Source organism: Rattus norvegicus, chromosome 10 (assembly GCF_036323735.1).
Source record: "Rattus norvegicus strain BN/NHsdMcwi chromosome 10, GRCr8, whole genome shotgun sequence".
Classification (NCBI taxonomy): domain Eukaryota; kingdom Metazoa; phylum Chordata; class Mammalia; order Rodentia; family Muridae; genus Rattus; species Rattus norvegicus.
This window is the reverse complement of record NC_086028.1, coordinates 14938413-14955351: the sequence shown is the minus strand read 5'-3', so window position 1 is coordinate 14955351 and position 16939 is coordinate 14938413. Positions and strand designations below refer to the sequence as shown.

The window sequence follows — 16939 nt, the reverse complement described above, 5'->3', positions numbered from 1 at the left end:
GTTGTCCTATGCTTGTCTCTCTCATTCCTTGCTCACCACGTGAATGTATTATGTGTTCATTGTTTTGAACCCCTATTTTCTCATCTCATATCTGAGCAGTGTCTGCTTTTCATTTCCTCTCCTGAAGGCAAGTCTGTATCACGTGGATGTGCTCATCCCCTGCAGCGAAGCGGACATTATCTAGGCTGATGGGTGCTCAGGTGTGGAAGGCCGCCACAAATGACCACTGCCACAGGATGCTGAGCAGACAGAATATCAGCCCAGGGACAGGAGACCCTATAAGGGCAGTGCAGCAGGTCCTCAGAAGGCTTGATAGAGCAGGAGGAGGAGACATGGGAAGAAGTTCCCTAAGGTGTAAATCACAATGTAGGTGCCCCTTCAGCTGGTCCATAAATGGCTTTGGGTCCTGCTAACTGTGGGAATGGCTCGGTCATACATATACACAAACACACCAAGTCCAGGGTCCTTTCCCTTCTCCAGAAATTTGAATGGCGGAGTGTGAACAGAAATGGGTGAGAGTCAGCCCTCAAATCTAGGGTGTATGAAGCTCCCTCCAGGCTCCACGGGGCCCCATAGAAAACCAGCTCTGGCCCTCTCTTCCCGCCTTCCTGCAAGCCTCCACAAGGATGCGTCCTCCAGAGTGCCTTTGCATAGAGGGCTTGAAGCTGGAGAGCCCTCAGATCCTGTTTCCTTATCCTTGGGGAGACACTGGCCCCGGCCAGCAGTATCCCGCCCCCCAGCCCCCAACACGCACACTTGTTCCTGGCCTGCCTCCCACTGGAATGAAGCTCCCAGGAACAAGAATAAGATGTATAGTGTCACCTCCGTTGTACTTTCCGCTCCAATCAGGGCCTGGCACCTTACCGGTCTTCAAGCAAACCACCGAACGTTGCACTTCATCTTAACCTCTAACAAGGGCTTGAGGAAAGTAGCAGTGCTTATCGGCTGGGACCCTGCTTTGGCACAATTCGCCTGCTTGGCCATGCTTCTCTCTCTGTGTTCAAGGCTCAAGGCTCTTCCTGATCCCTCTCCCGGGTGGCTAGGTCCTTAATTGCTCTTTGAGGACCTTAATTATGAGCCGCAGCCACCCACTGGTAAGTAGGAGCATTAAAATAGAGTAAATGTTTTCCTTTTCTTGAAAAGTTCACATATACAAGACAAGGTGCTGCTGGCCCCAGGGGCCTGCCCGGCCTGGACCTCCATTCAGAGGACATGGTTCTTGCTTTCCACCTCTTTCTTCCAGCCTGTGCCCTTCTCAGGCTCAGTGGTGAGATCCTCTCAGAATCCCAGAATCACATATGGGAAGCTTCACTTCTCTGCAGTTCATCCTGCCAGGGGGCCATCCAGGTCTGGGGTTGCTATGTTGCTCTGGCCCTCCAAAGAGCCGGGCTACCCCAGGGCAGAGAGAGGGAGGCTGCTCTTTGTCTACCACAGGAGTGGTCTTTCCCAATAACAGGGCCTGAAGGTGAAAGAGCCCCTTGTTGGTTGAAACTTGAGTGGATATAGACCTAAGAGCTGGAATTTTATGACCCTAGTGTGGTAATTGTGTGAAAGTAAAAATCCCTGCATACCTCCAGCTGGAGAGGGGGAGCAGCCCCTCAGCTCATGCCTTCAAGGGATAAGGGTCATGTAACCACTGGAGTATGAAGGGAGATTCAGCGACATGCTCGGGGTATGCCCTCTGTGTGCTGGCGGGTGCTCAGAGGCCCTATTAGGCTTGTACTCCCTTCACCAGGTCCTTCCGAGCGCCCCAGTCCCCAGGAGGAGGGGGGGGATGGGCACCGGCAAGTTTGCGGAAACTGGAAGGAGTGTGGGGGAGCTGCGTACCAGAACACCCGGACTGCCCCAGTACAATTGGTGTCGCGTCGCGCATCGCGCCCCACGTCGCCCACGCGCTCCAGGACACTGGCGCCCCGGCACACCCAAGACACACGCGGTGGGGGAAGGGCACGCGCCTCGCGGACATGGTCACGGCGTGCCTCCCACGCCTGCCGAGCCCCGCCCCCTAGCCGACCCTAGCAGTGAAGGGAAGGGGCGGCGCGCGAGAAAAGGAGGGGGTCCCCGCCGGCTCTGCGCCCCCGCAGTGGGGGCGGGGAAGGACGTTGGCGCCGCTTCCCCCGCCCCTCGCCCGAGCATCCCTGCGAGCGCCCCCTGCTGCCGTGCTCTCCCGCGAGACGGTATGGGGCGGGAGGAGAGGTCGGGGAGGGGGGCGCGGACCCGGCTCGCCCAGTCCTGGACTAGGGGCTGGCGGCGTACCGGCACGAGAGAAGCACCGACCAAGGGATGTCTTGGGATAGCTTACGTCTGGGTGGGGGCGGGCCGGGCTGATGACCCCCGCCCACTCTCCGTCCCTATCTCGGTCCCTGCGGGTCGCCCCCGGCCCGCCCCGGCCGCCTTGGCCCCGCCCCATGGGCCGCCCCCGCCGCCCCGCCCCCCCGCCACTGCTCACTCCGAAGTTTCCTGCGCTGAGCGCGGACCGGCTCCAGGGCTCGCTCGCTCCCTCTCCGGCTTGGCCGCGCCCCCGGCCCGTGCCTGCGGTCCGCGCCCGCCCCGCCGTGCATTTAGCGGTTTTCCGCATCGGGACACCGTTGCCGCTGCTGGGCGGGCCGGAGCCAGAGCTTCCGCGAGAGCTGGTGCCGGGTGGGCCGGGGGCGCGGGCCGAGGAGGCGGTACTGGCCCAGCTCCGGGCTCTGGACTGGGTCCCCAGTGACAGCGCCGCCCGGGCTATGCCCACGGGGACGCCGCTAGCCACCGGAGCGAGGTGAGATGCGGAGGGTACGCGCGCTTACTGCGCGCCTGGGACCCTTTGAACTTGAGCTCTGTGGGCTCCGAGCCCCTAGGGCTCCCGCAACCCTTCGCCTCGGCCTTGGGGGTGGGGCTGCCAGGCTTTGCCGGCGGGAGGGGGCGGGGGGCGCATTTGTCTCTAATAAGGAGAGACAAAGACATCCCGGCGGCCGCGGCTGTTCCCGCAGCTCCGCTCCGCCTGAGGCGGGGCGGGGGCGTCGTTCCTGGGCCAGGGTCACCTCCTGCCCTCTCTCCGCAGGTGCTGCCCTCCGCCACCATGACCGAGGGCACGCTGGCAGCGGACGAAGTCCGGGTGCCCCTGGGCGCTTCGCCGCCGGCCCCTGCAGCGCCGGTGAGGGCTTCCCCAGCGAGCCCTGGGGCGCCGGGGCGCGAGGAGCAGGGAGGATCCGGGTCGGGCGTGTTGGCTCCCGAGAGCCCAGGGACCGAGTGTGGTGCGGACCTGGGCGCCGACGAGGAACAGCCGGTCCCATACCCAGCTCTGGCTGCCACAGTCTTCTTCTGCCTCGGGCAAACCACGCGGCCGCGCAGCTGGTGCCTCCGACTGGTTTGTAACCCATATCCTTACAGGGTTGTCAGGGCGCTGGGGACTGGGGTGTGGGACTCCCTCTGCGTACACCCTGTGAACCCCGGCTTGTGGGATCCGGCGCGGACTGGATAGGGGTGCTAAGGCAGCGTTCTTCTCAGAGATGGTAAGGTTAGCCTCAGAACTTGCCCATGGAATCTGGGTTCAGAGGCACCTCGGGACGGGAGTGTATGGGCAGAAGCGGCGAGGATGCCGCCGGCTCGCAAGGGGACGAAAGGTAGTTAACTCTTGGCGTCCTACCGGGGCGGGAGGGGGGAGAGAAGGGGGATGGGAATCCCCGCCTTCTTAGCTTTCCAAACGAATACCTGAACCTGTGTGAAGACCCTTACTGGAGTCTGGGGGGCCGGAAAGGGAGAAAGTTTCCACTTGCTCTGTGGGCGCTGTGTTCCGGGCAGGGCTGGTCCTTAGTTCTCCGCGGAGTGACGTTGGTTTGAGAACTCACTCTTCCAGGCTGAAGTCTGTTCAGGGGCTGATTTAAGTCATGCGCAGCTGGGGGTGGAGGGGGGGCAGGGAGGCATCTAGCTTTGATCCCGACCCCCTTCTCCACAATTGCCTGGGTAGAGAGAAAGGGATTGCACCTCCCCCCCCCCAGGTCACAGACTTTCACAGAAGCTTCCAGAACAGTGTTTGGTCAGTGCTGGAGACATTTCTGGGGTGCAAAGGGGGCTTCTGGCCCCCGAGCAGGTGGCCGTTCGGGGCTTACCCTGGTAGGCTCAGAGAAGAGCTGAAATAATGCCTGTTATCCCCCCCTGCCCCCCAGCAACTCCTCGGAGCTGGTCACCAGTGTAGGCTAGGCTGTGGGTGCTGCTGCTTCCTTCCTGGGCTGGGTGGGTGGAGGGCCAAGGGGAGTTGACATGGGCCCATAAACACTCTTCTGCAGAGTCAGAGACAGAGGCAAAATGAGCAATGTGTGTATATGTTTCTCTACCTTGTGTGTTTAACTGTATAAATATTAAATACAAAAGAGAAATCTGTACCAAAAAAAGTAATAAAGCCCGTGTTTCTTTTCACTCCAATCCAAACATTGGGTGAGTCAGATTTTTCTCTGCTTATAAAGGAGGATGGTGGTCCCAGGGCTCCGGCTTGGCCTTCACTGCCTGCTGCCTTCGTCCTTTGCTGTTAACTGTAGTGACTGCCCGTGGTGGGCCTCCTCTGGGTTGACTAGCCCCCTGTGCAGGAACAGGGTGACCTTGTATGCCAGCTGTCAGTTTGTCCCCTCTGCAGGATTTAGATGGGAGGTGACTGGATCACTTGGTTTTGGTAGAGAAGTGGTGTGGCAGGGCATAGTCGTGGGCCACCGGACAGTGCTACTGTGGACCTTGGGGAGGTGACAAAGGCCAGCCCTGTGTTAACACCTGAGTTTGTTGTTTCCAAGCGGTACAAATCAGAAGAGTGGAGCGGGTCTAGACCTGCTCTCCTGATGGCCAGGATGTGGCTGCATAGGAGTCTGAGGCTGACCCTGGTTCTCTGGCTGCTGTGTCCCCGAGGACTTCTAACAAGATTGTTTGTGTTGCTGCGTTCAGGGAAGGTGGGGGACCGGATGGCTCACGCAGGTAGACTGAGCCCTCAAGGCCTATGGAGCTAGCATTGCCACCTGACCTGAGCTGACTGTGTGACCTCAAGTGGAAGGTGCCCTTGTAGACCTAAGAGAGACTTGGGTGTTATCAGGGCTGGGTGAGTGGGCAGGTCGGTGAGTGGAGCTCTCAGCTGAGGGAGAGATTGCCATGCTATCCCTGCAGGTTTATACAGTTAAACACACAAGGTAGAGAAACATATACACACATACATCCTTGTCCTGGAGCTGCTGACTGTTTCCAGGAGGCCTGCCACACCCCCATCTTCTTGCCGCGTGTACCTTAGGAGTTTGATTCTCCTACTTCTGAAACCCAAGGATTCTTTGTATCCTCAGGCTAGGGAGATGCTCTATAAAGAGCTGGTTTTCCAGATTATTTGGCCTTGTCAGCACTCTGCATCTGTCCAGTGGGGTGGGTTCAGAGCCCTGGCCACATGGGGATGGGTCTGACCCCACAGCAGATGCTAGGCTCAGGAGTAGGGGTGTGAACCTGGGCCTCCGGGAGATCCTAAAATAAGCTGCAAGCCCGGGCAGGCGGGGGATCAGCTTACTGGGGAAGCCCATGTGGGCCGAGGCTTTCTGAGCTCTTTGAGGCTCTTTACATTCCTGGGCATTGGGTGGGGGTGGCTTTGTATGAGGCAGGGGAGCCTGGATGATTGGCATGGCCAGGATTTTACAAGGGACTGTGTAGTGAGTGCCCTGTGGCTAGAGTGTTTCCTGGCCCTCAGTGTTCCCCTGCAGGTAGACATAGTGTCAGCAGGACCTTTTGTCTTTCCTAGAGGGAGGAAAGCCAGCTTTGCTCAGGTGAACCTTTGCTCTGAGAAGCAGCTGCCGGCTCCCAGCAGATCCCTTGCCAGCCATGGCTGGGCTTCTATTGGCTGTCAGAACATAGGAAAGTACTTTCTTCCAGTCTCGGACCTTCCTGGAACTCTCATGTGGCTAGCGGGAGGTACCAACATAAACATAGTCCCAGTTCTACATGGATGGTGTCTCCCATCCGTGTGGCAAAGGAGCCTCCAAGGACAGCCTTTGTCTTTATTGATTTAGTTCCCTCTTTAAAAATACAATCGGGCTGGAACTTTTGGGGAGAGCGCTGTTTCTCCTACACAGGCTTATTTATAGAGGAAGGTGGGTGGGACCCGTGTGTTGTAGCCTGCTCCACTGGGTTATGTTCTGCCCCGGCTCCCCCACCCCACCCCACCCCAGGCTCCTGACCCAGAACTGCCTGCAGTGCAGCTGCCTGCCCCAGCAAGGGAAGGTGGGGCCTCTCAGGGGCGTGAAGCTCAGGAGTGGGCATCCAGCTGGCCTGTGTCAGCTAGGAGAGTGAGCGATAGGTACTGAGGATCTAGGAGGAAATCTGGGGTATTTAGAGGGGACAATCTTTAGGGGGATCCCCTTTAACTGCTCCTCCCCCCATAACTGACAGAAAATGAAGGGCATGTCAAGGTCATGTAGGTGAAGAGGAGCTGCTTGGGCCAAACCCAGCTTGGAAGCTCACACATTTGTTGAACCCTTGGCTAGACAAGCCTAAGTAAGTGTGTATGCCGTCTCTTAAAAATGGATGCTTTGAGATGCCCAGGGCAAGCTGCTCCAGGGTGGCTGCCAGTACCTGGTTCAGGCGTGCATGTCCCCAGTGAAGATGGACAGGGTGCTGGTCTTAGGGGTGAGGAGACAGTCAGTCCTGCCCTTGCCTCTGGCTTGGCCTGTTTCTTAAACTTTGAGAAGGGTCCATCACTGCTGCTTTAGAGCATCTAAACTGGTTCTCGGGAACCGTGTTGGTTGCTGGAGGGTTTGGGGGGGAGGGGTGTGCACGTTTACTGGGCCTCTAGGGACTATTGGGCCTGAATTCTGAGCCAGGAATACTAAGTAGCAAAGGCTTCTGTGGCCTTGGCTGGTACTCTGCTTGAGGAATGTTGTGGTCTCGTGAGGATCCTCTAAGCGTTCTTGGTGGGAGGGTTGCTCCCTCCTAAGCCTCCCTATCCGTAACCGGAGACCTCCTGAGTCTTCCCCTACTGTCCTCGCCAGCTTCTCTGGACTCTGGAGACTCTGGCCAGACAGAGTCACTGCTGGCTCCTTCCATATCTACCGCGCTGACCCAGTTAGGATTATGGGATGTGGATCAGAGAAGCACCAGCTTCCAGGGTCTTGACAGGCACTCTTACTCTTACCTACCTAGGGACGTTGGCCCCACATTTCAGGAGTCAGCCTTCCCTAAGGTCCTCGAGCTGAGCGTTCAGCCAGTGCAGGTCATTGTTGGGAGAGGAGTTTCAGGACAACTTTGGGAGCGCCTTGCTAACACCTACCCAGTGGGAATCCGGAGCAGGTGTCCTTCATGCTTTGTCTGGCTGAGGGCACACCGTGGCTCCGGGACTTGTTTGGTACAGGGGAGATAGCCGTAGTTGGTGAGATATTGGGAAGGACCGCCAGATGGATGTCCCCCAGGACAGGGTCTCCCTAAACTTTTCTTTGGAGAGTCATTCATACTTTCATCACGGAGGCGACACACCCATGTGATGTCACTTTTCCTGTCTCATCCCTTCACGGAACGGGCATGACGCCAGTGAGGCCGAGCGTGTCCTGTTGAAGGACAGCAGGGTACACATAAGGATTGGAAGCTTAGTCCAGGACAGGCTCTGCTTGTAGGGACTGTGCCTCCCAGTTCTGCATGTGTGGCTCAGGGATGGCTGTGTAGCGTCAAGGCTGTGTCCAGGTGGACTGACAGTCTTGCCCTCTTAATTAAGACATCATCTTCCTAACTAATACATCACACACTTGCATCCTGGCACCCTGGGGGAGGTGGCCCCAGGCTCACTTGTGTTGCCAGTGGATGGTGACTCCTTGTACCAGGCCTTAGCCTGCTTGTTCCTAATCACCCTGGTGTTGACCAAACCCAGTGCCACTTTCTGATAGTCTCAGCACCTCAAGGGGACAGAAGAGCCTGGCCATCAGCTACGTGGAGACCATAGCAGACCCCCATACACCCCTCATTCTTGACGTGTACCTTCCCTGATTGATCCTTGAACCCCCTGGGTTGGGGAGAAGTTGTGAAGGGAGGGCTCCTAATACCAGTGGCCTTGGCTACTTCATTCAGCAAAGGTCTCCTCAACAGGACCATTTGGAATTCAGCGGTCCTTGTGCCTGTGGCCGGTGGGGTCTGGACTAGAGGCTGCTGGTGCTAGGACCAGGGAGGTGGTAGCTACTTGGTGACCACTCTGTCTGTGTGAGAGGAGGCCAGTAGAAGGACCAGACAGGGTAGCAAGTGCCATGGTTCTGTTCCTGAGGTAAGGTAAGTGGTCTGAGGCAGAAGGGGATATGGTGGAGAGGGCTTTGGATCCCTAGAGCTTGCTGTTAGCAGTGTGGGAATGTGAGGTGAGATGGAGAACTGGGATATCTGAGAGGAGTGGATAGGCTGACCTGGGAACTCAGGAATCCACTGTGCTCCCTGATCAGGCTTTGGACCCTTCCTCAGGAAGAGGGCAGTGTTGGAACCCAGCCCAGTAGGAAATTGAGGTGAGGAGGACTGCAGTACAAGGTCTGAGAAGTGGGTGCTGGTGTCCTCATGTTTTGGAGGCTTGGCCTGTATAGCAGGCTGAGACACCCCAGCACCATGCTGGTAGAGGAAGCCACTGATGCAGGCTTCGGGTGTCTCCGTGGCCTGCAGGAGCACACAGGGTGGTCTGGGAGCTCCCTTTGCTTCCTCGTGTGCAGTGGGCCTGGCTCCCAGTGCCGCTGGCAGACGCCCCATTCAGGGTCAGGATGTGGAAGAATGCGGGGGATGGGGCAGCCTGTCAAACAGGGATGAATCCAGAGCAGTGGCCTGTGGCCAAGTCCAATCCTCAGGCTTGAGCAGTCAAGGTCAGGCGTGCAAATCCGTTACCTTTGTTTATGCAGATGTTGGCCCTGGTGCTGAGCTGAGCCTGCTGGGGAGGGGGCAGCAGCTCTTGGGACCTGACTCAAAATGTTCTTTCCTACCTTGGGAGGCCTTAACCTTCTCTCTTCTCCTGGGTGGTTAGTCTTGGCCTAACTTGGAGCACCCCTAAGAAATTTCCTAGGTTAAATTTCTAAGCCTGGGATTTAAGGCCATAGCCCTGGGCAGAGGCAAGGTGTGGTGTTGTGGTGTAGGGCTGGGTCCTTGATGAAAGGTAAGGGACACAGGCACAGACAGGATGTAGTCCAGGGAGCCAGGGATGCAGAAGAAAAGGACCCTACTGGCCCTCCGACCCATCACCAGCTCAAGAGAGTTGGCAGAAGGTCTGGGTACCATACCCAGTGTGTCGTGCCTGCCTGGAATGATGGAGGCTAGATTCTCAAGCCACTCACCATTTTCTCAGGGAGGGCCTTATGGAGCAGGCTTGAACCGTGCCTGCCGTGTCTGCTATGGCTGGTGTCTTCTGGCTTCTTCAATTGCTCCAGGCACTGAGACTGGCAAGGGTGGGGGGAGGTGAAGCTACAGGCTGGCAGGGAGATTGGGGTTCTGTCGGCAGGGGCAGATATCAAGGACAGCTGAGGAATAGGCTGATTAGATGCTAGAGTGGGGAACACCAGTCTCTGCATAATGGCTGCTTCCAGCCCTGCCAGGATGTGTGAGCTTTGGGTAGAGGAGCCCTGGACAGTCAGGAACCAGTGCCTCCTGGTCCAGCACAGACTGACCTTGGTTGCAGGAGGATTTCAGGGGTCCCAGAGAACTCTTTTTTTTTTTTTTTAAACGCATAGGCTATCCAAGTCTCGGCCAAAGTTGGAGCCTGGACTTAGAAGCCTTCCCTGTGCTCTAAGAGTTGAGGGTTCCCCTAAGATTAAGGCAGTTAACGGTGGCTGCCCAAGTTGGAGGGGGTCCACCAGGCACACCATCCCTGCACCTATGCTCACCATCTCCGGAGCAGAGACCCATGGGCAAGGCCTCAGTCCTGCCTGGTCTTAGTCAGGTCTCTTCACCCTTTGCTGTTTGTGTCCCTTGGAACTTCTGTGTTGTTTCACAAGGGAAGTAACCAAGGCACAAAAATGGGTTCCTTGTATGTGAGCATTAGGTACAGAGTCAATGTTTCATCACCCTGGCACCAGCATGGAGCCTCAGCCTCTTGTCTGGCCAGCCCTGCAGCAGGCCATAGGCAGAGGACCTGTTTGGGGCTGGAGAACAGGCCAGTCCCGGGAACCACAACCCCTGCCTGGCTAGATGGAAAGGGATGGCTGTTGCATCCCGGCATGGCCCGGCCCTGGCAGCACACAGGATGTTCCTGGCAGGCACAGGGATTGGCTTGGTTGCTCTGTCCTCTTCTCTCTGGACTTTGCTAATGTCGTCCCCTCCACAAGCTGTGCTCCAGGTTGGTGCAGCTGGGACAGTGGCCTGGGGAAGGGGCTTCAAAGGTATAAGGGCAGATTGCTGTGCCCACCCCACTTTGTTCTGGCCGCCTTTACCTGTCTCTACCTGGTGAGGCTCTTGGTATGGGGTGGGGGGTGGGGCCAGTTCTGGGTGTGAAGATTAAAGGAGGTACCCTGACACTGTGTTAGGGGACAGTGACCTTTACAGTTGGAGGAACTGGAACTTTTTGAGTACTAGGTCCCTGTAGCTGCAGGAAGGTTAGCAGCCTAGTCGACTCTGAGGCTTGTGTGTACAGAGTAGTTGGGGGCAGGGTGCAGAATGGGCAGGTGCAGTGGCTGGATGTGGTGCAGGGCGAGAGACTGTTGGCCAGGTCTGTTGTACACAGGGCAGGTGCAGCAGGTACGCGGTAGGAACTCCGGTTGGCTCTGAGTAGCACCTGGGTTCCCTGGGTCTTGTCATGTTGGCCCATATACTCTGGCCCATGGTGACAAAAACCAAAGGATTCAGTGGATTTTCTGGAAAATAGTGGGAGTGGTGTAAGCAGACTTGAGGGGCCTCCAAAGTTGGCGTTGTGGAAGAGGTACCAGAATTGCATTGTTTCTGTGGACAGATCACCTTTCGGGCCTCGGTTTTCTCCCCTGTGGCCCTGTGGCCTCTAGCTGAGCAACAAGGGAGGGCTATACTGGTGATGCTTCCTTCCCTGTGTTGGGCTGAATGTTGTCCCCTTCAGAATCCATGACCAGCAGAATTGCGAGGCTGCCCCTGTTTGGCGATGGGACATGTTCAGATGTGAGTTGTAACTGATCTGAGGGATAGGTTGGACTGGGTGCCTCAGACCCAGTGATGGGAGTCTCTTGGGGAGAGGATAGACTGTGTGGCAACTGTGAGAGGAAGAACCTGAAGCAGCATGGCCACAGCCATGGAACACAAGGACTGTCGCTCACACCAGGAGTTGTAGAAGGCCAGGCACAGCCTCCCCAGAACCTTGGAGATAAGCAGTCCCTGCTGAGGCCGGGACTGGGGACTTGGAGCCCAGACAGAGTAGGAGTAAGTTCGTGTTGTTTGAGGCCGCTGGCCTTTGGTGCTTTTGACAAAGACACAGAACCTTAGCCCAGCTGGTGGCATGCTTGCCCACACGGCAAAGTGTGCCCCTTCTATGCGTGCACGCCTGAATGAGCCTTTCCCAGATAGCACACCCTGCTCCTGGAGGGAGACGAGCAGCTCTAGGCAGGAGGCTGCGATGTGCTAACTGGAGGTGGCCACTTGGGATAAATCAGATGCTCAGTGTCAGGCTCTTGGAGAAGAGGTGGGCCTCCTAGGGAGAGGAGAAAATCAGCCATGAAATTGGTCGTTCTGACCGCCTGGTCGGCCAGTCAGGCTGGGCATGGGGCTCCTTGTTCTGGTCAGAGGCCCCTCCCAGAGGCTACTGCAGGTGTCTGGTGTGTTTCTAGGGAGATCTGAACCACTCTGATCCAGCCCAGGGACTTTCTAGAAGATGCCCTGAAGGTCAGTCCAAAAATGGGAGTCTCTGGTGAGTTTTTACAAATCGGACCATTCTGCCCATGAGGGAGCCTGCTGAGGAGATACTCCTGGGATTCCTCAACCCTCTTTGTATCCCGGTTGTCTTTGCTTAGGTTTTGAGCAGAAAAGTCGAAACATCAGACAAAAACCACTTTACTGTGAACGCCGATGTTTAGATTCCCAGAACCCTAAGACTTCAGATGTCACTTGTCTCTAGCTGTTCTAGTTGTCCCCAGAGGAGCAGGGCCATCTCCCTCTTGGTGTCCATGGAGAGGAGTGTTGACCCCAGATGGCCAGGGAGGAAATTGCTCTAGTCAGAAGCTGCACCCTGCCCCCAGCTTCCAGCTCCATCTCAAGAGAATGCAGAGAAGGACATTATGGTCCATTAGGTTTCTCCCGGGGACAGTTAGGCCCTACTCTCCTAAGCTGACCATTGGATAGTGATCAGGTTAAAAAGACATCGGGTGGATTTGAACAGGGATAGCTGGAGGGGGAATAGCTTTAGCCCAAGAGTGAGAACCTTGAGGTGTTTGTGTGGTTATTATGTGAAAGTGTGGTCAGCCTTGAAGCTGACTTGGGCACCTCCTGTCTAGTGGCCATGTGCTTCTGCCTTGAGGAAAACTGACTCTCAAGATTTTGGGGGTTCATGAACCCCAACCTCTTTGTTCTGTGTGTCAATCAGGAGAGATAGCCTGCAAGTGGAGGGTCTATACACTATTTAAAATATCATGGCCCCGTCTGTGATGTGTCTGGCCCCTGTCACGCATCTGAAGGTGGTGGAGGGCTTGCTGAGAACCAGGAACCCTGTAGAAGGCCTTGGGTTGAAGCAATATTGGGATGTCTGCTCTTCAGCAGGATGACTCCTGCTATCTTTCCAGGCCAAGGGTTCTAATCCTAGGATTCCTGATCGGTGTTCTCCTAGGAGCAGCTTAACCTGACACAGGGATGAGAACCCTGCCCAGATGCCCAGCCACTGCTGTTTGAAGGCACAGAGAGACGCGGGGACCACGTGGCAATGTCCCTATCATGTCCCTTTGTCTTTGGCCGCAGTTGCCAGTCCAGCCTCTGGCCAACGGTTGGTGAGTCAGCCTGCATTAGTGCCTCATTAAAATGGACAGGCTCTTCCCCGGCTGCTGAGGGAAGCCCAGTCGTCTCCTGCCCTTGCCCTGGCTGTGTGGAAGGCTGACTGAGGCCTCCACTCTGACTGTTGGCGCTTGCTGCATCCCCCCTCACTCCACCGCACCCTGGACTCGGCGAAGCTCAGGGTGGCCATAGGACATTTTGCTCCAGTCCTTTCTGGGGTAGTGGTGGCCTAGGCCTGCTGTGTCACTGTGGTGACTAGGTGGGACCTGCACATGTCCTACAACTGTGGCCGATTGTGCCATCCTCCACCATCATTTTCTCTCATCACTGTGGAGTGAGGGGCCAATAAGAAACAGCTGTAGGTGCTGGGGCCATGTGGAGTTGGGGTAGGTACAGCCAGCCATGCCTAGCTGTCTGTGGGTGATAGAGGCCAGCTCCATGGCTGGGGCTTGTTGCTGCTGGGAACCCAGGGTACCCTGTGGAATTAACATTTCCACCAAAAGATACAAATGAAACTACCAGGAAAGTCACTGAAACATGGATGAAGAGTGGCTTTTTATTTAAAATCCAGGACTCTCAGGTTTGGGCATTTGTTCATTGTATCTTACGTACGAATGTGTGCGTGTGCACCCGCGCCCGCGCGCCACTGCCCCTGCGGAGGTCAGAGGACAACTTGTGGGAGTTGGATCTCACCTTGCATGGTGTGGGTCTTGGAGGCTGAGTGGCATATGTGGTTACCTGCAGAGCCATCCCAGGGTCTTTCTTTTGAAGCAGAATCTCATGTATCCCAGGCAGGCCTTGACTTTATATGTAACTGAGGATGGCCTTGAACTTTTCCTCTTCCGGACCGAATGCTGGGATTATGGGTCTGCACCACCATGCCTAATTCATCTGATGTTGGGGCTCAGACTTGGAGCTCTGTGCATGCTAGGCACGCACTCTACCAACTGACCTGTCTCCAGCCCCTGCGTCTTTTTAAGTCTTAGGAATTCGACGAGCTCACCCCAAGCGTGGGCGCTTAGAGGACTTTGGCTACCAAGTGTGGACATAGCTGGCCCTCATTTCTCAGGGTGTGGGATCCTCATTGGTGTCATCAGCACTATCTGACAGGCTGTGTGGACGTATCTCTGGTTAGCCCTGGTTAGCCTTTCAGACCCTGGTTCCAGGAAGGCCTCTGGTGCCTGACCTGGTACAATGGTACCCACTTGCAACACCTCGGCCCTGTCCTGTGAGCTGAGAAGTGGGCGTGTATGGGCCATTACATGCTACCCGAGTGTATGATTCGGCTACCAGTACCGAGTCTGGAGTCTCAGTTTATTCTTCCGCAGCTTGGCCCGTGTGGATACTGTGCCCACCAAGCTCTGCCCTTTTTCCTAGTCCTGGGACTGCCAGTGACTAGCCCCACTCACAACCCTGACACAGCCAGTCCTGGCTGTAGGCATGGACTGGCTGCTGCCTCCCCACCTCATCCTCTAAGGGAGCCTTGGTGGGACCAGGTGGTTGGTGACACAACCTCCTGCTGAGGTCTCCAGAGTTGGTCCTGTGTCTTCATTGTTTTTGCCTAACAGACCCTGCCAGACGCCTTTCTGAAGCCTGTAGAAAGGACCTTGTGCAATATGGTTGGTCTATGTGGGGTTTGCTTGTACTGCCAGTGACTAGCTGGGTGTGGGCCATTGTAGCTCAGGGCTAGGAGGTATCGAGGCATGGGGTGGCTCGTGGCCCCAGTTGAGTTTCTGAGTACAGGTCACTCCAGCTCCCTAGTGTTTTCCCAGCTCATGGATGTTGATGGCTTTCCCTCCTTTCAGTGCCTCTGCCCCGCCCCGCCCCTAATGTGTGTCCACCAGGAGCTCCCTCCAGGCAGTGACTCCAGGTGATTTTGGTTCTGTGAAAATTCTAGGATATGAAACACACTCTTGGGTGACACGGGGTCGGTCGTGTTGACCTGTTGGTGAGGTGGGTGGTCTGAAGGCTTCCCCGTGGAGCGGGTTGTGGGTTGTCGTAGGGATGGCAGATGTCTAGGAGGTGAGGCCGCTGCCCAAGAATGAGTCCCTCAAACCATTGTGTTCTCAAGTGCCATTATCAAAAGGAATGTTCCCCAAGCCAGACAGCGCCAGACAGACAGATGGGAACAAGTTTGTCAGGTGGGCCTGGGAACAAAGGCTCACCAACCAGTAGCAGATACCAGGCCATGGTGTTTGTGTCAGAAACTGGGCCTGCTGCCACATTCTTCCATAATATTCCAGAACCTCCTGTGCTTCTCCACATAGGGATCTGGGTCACCAAGCAAATGGAGCAAGGTCCGACCAGCATGACGCCATGGGGAGGGCGGGGAGGGGGAGGCTGAGTGTATGTTAGGAAGGGGTAGAGAGTCTTACCCACCAAGGCCTGGTTCAGTAGAGCTTCTCGGGGTGGGGGTGCTTGGCACTCTAGTACTGGAGCGTCAGCCTTAGGAATTCAGAGACCCAGAGGGAGAAGCCTTCAAGCCATTCTATCTCTTCCCACTCCCAAGTCCTCGTCATTCACTATGTGTCCCAACTCCATCCCCAGGTGGCAGTGTGTACCACCCTTCCCAAGGCGCACACTGTTTGTAGCTCTGCCTGCTTCACCACGACAATAGGATGGTCTCCCCCCTGGACCTTCCCCCACTGACTTGCTGGTTTTCATGGAGTATGGGGGGGGTAGCTGGTTTCTTCCCATTTGCAGTGAAAGAATGGATTCCACTGTCCCCTGTGCCTGGGCGGGCTCATGGCTCCTAATTGGGAAATTGACTGTCTGGGCCTGACGCACTGGGCGGTTATTACAGTGTGGGGTGTGAGTGTCTGTGTGGCACAGGCTGCAAACGGCTCCTGGTCTCTGCCTTTTGATTATGCGTTGCCATATCTCTGTGACCACTCCCTTGTCTTCACTTTGCTGGAAAGGGGGCGTGGTGTCCCTGGTTGTGAGAGAGGTGTGTGTGTGTGTGTGTGTGTGTGTGTGTGTGTGTGTGTGTGTGAATTGCTGGTTACTTGATGGCTTTCTCGAGGCCTGGCAAGGACCAATAAAGGAGACATCAAGCCTCTAGCGGCCTCAGTGGCATGGTGGGTGAGAGATCACATTTTATCCCGGGAGGTGCTCTGGGACCCAGTGTGAGTGTCATGAGCTTCATGGAGTTTGCTAGGTGACCCTGAATGTTGCCAACTTCCTTACTGGCCCAGCTTGTCCCAGAAGTCAGTGGTCTTTAGTCACATGTCCAGAGCAGAAGGCCAGAGCCCCTGCCTGCTTGCCCATCTGCCTGGCACAGGACATCCCTAAGTCTCTGCACCTTATTTACCTCACCAAGCCCCTGTGTGTCTCACCGTGGACCAGGGGCTCAGAGAAGACAGCAGCAGCAGCTACTGTGCCGGACTGGCAGGCTGAGCGCAACACTACTTAGACTCTTAGGGTAGGTCACACGTCACATAACTTATGTGCTCTGCGTCTGTCACCCTGGTCTTACACCTGGGCATCCATGGCTACAGTATGCTTCAGAGCACTTCTCACCGTGCAGAGAGCGCCATGTCCATGCATCTCTGCTGACCACCCACTTTGTCCCTGTTTTCCCTCTTCCGGAGGCACCATTTAGTGGGATCACACCCTTGTGTGTGTCGCATGGAGTACAGTGAACCAAACCCCAAGGTTTGGTTTCACCGCCGCTGGCCCCAGTGTCCAGTTCTCTTTGATGGGTACCCTTCCAAGGTGCAGTTAGAGCTTTTTGTGTTCGCGGACACGCGTCCAGGTGCGTGGCTGAAAATGCTGCAGTGAATGGGCGGGTTCCGAAACCAACTCGATTTTCTGGGTTTCATCCTTCTGGATAGACGGCAGGAATAGGATTGCCAGGTCACATAGGATCATCGTTTGGTCACATGCGAAACTTCCAGGGGCTTTACAAAACAACCCCCACTTGCTAACCCTTTATCCCACCTATGAGTCTGGGCCCCAAGGTGGCCTAACAAGACATTTGTCTGGTGTGTAGCAGGGTCCCAAGTTGGGGTCTTGGCTGTGGTCCCTGAGCTTGACTGCTCCCTGCTATGAGGAACGG

At 56.2% G+C, this 16939-nt stretch overlaps 1 protein-coding gene across 1 annotated transcript in view; it reads left to right on the top strand.

Moving 5' to 3' along the window:
* Positions 1-3034: 3034 nt before the first annotated feature.
* Positions 3035-16939, top strand: part of Cacna1h (calcium voltage-gated channel subunit alpha1 H) — a 57688-nt gene continuing 43783 nt past the window's right edge. Inside the window, 1 exon segment of the mRNA NM_153814.2 lies at positions 3035-3360. Coding sequence (NP_722521.1) covers positions 3062-3360 — 299 coding nt within the window. The 5' untranslated portion in view covers positions 3035-3061.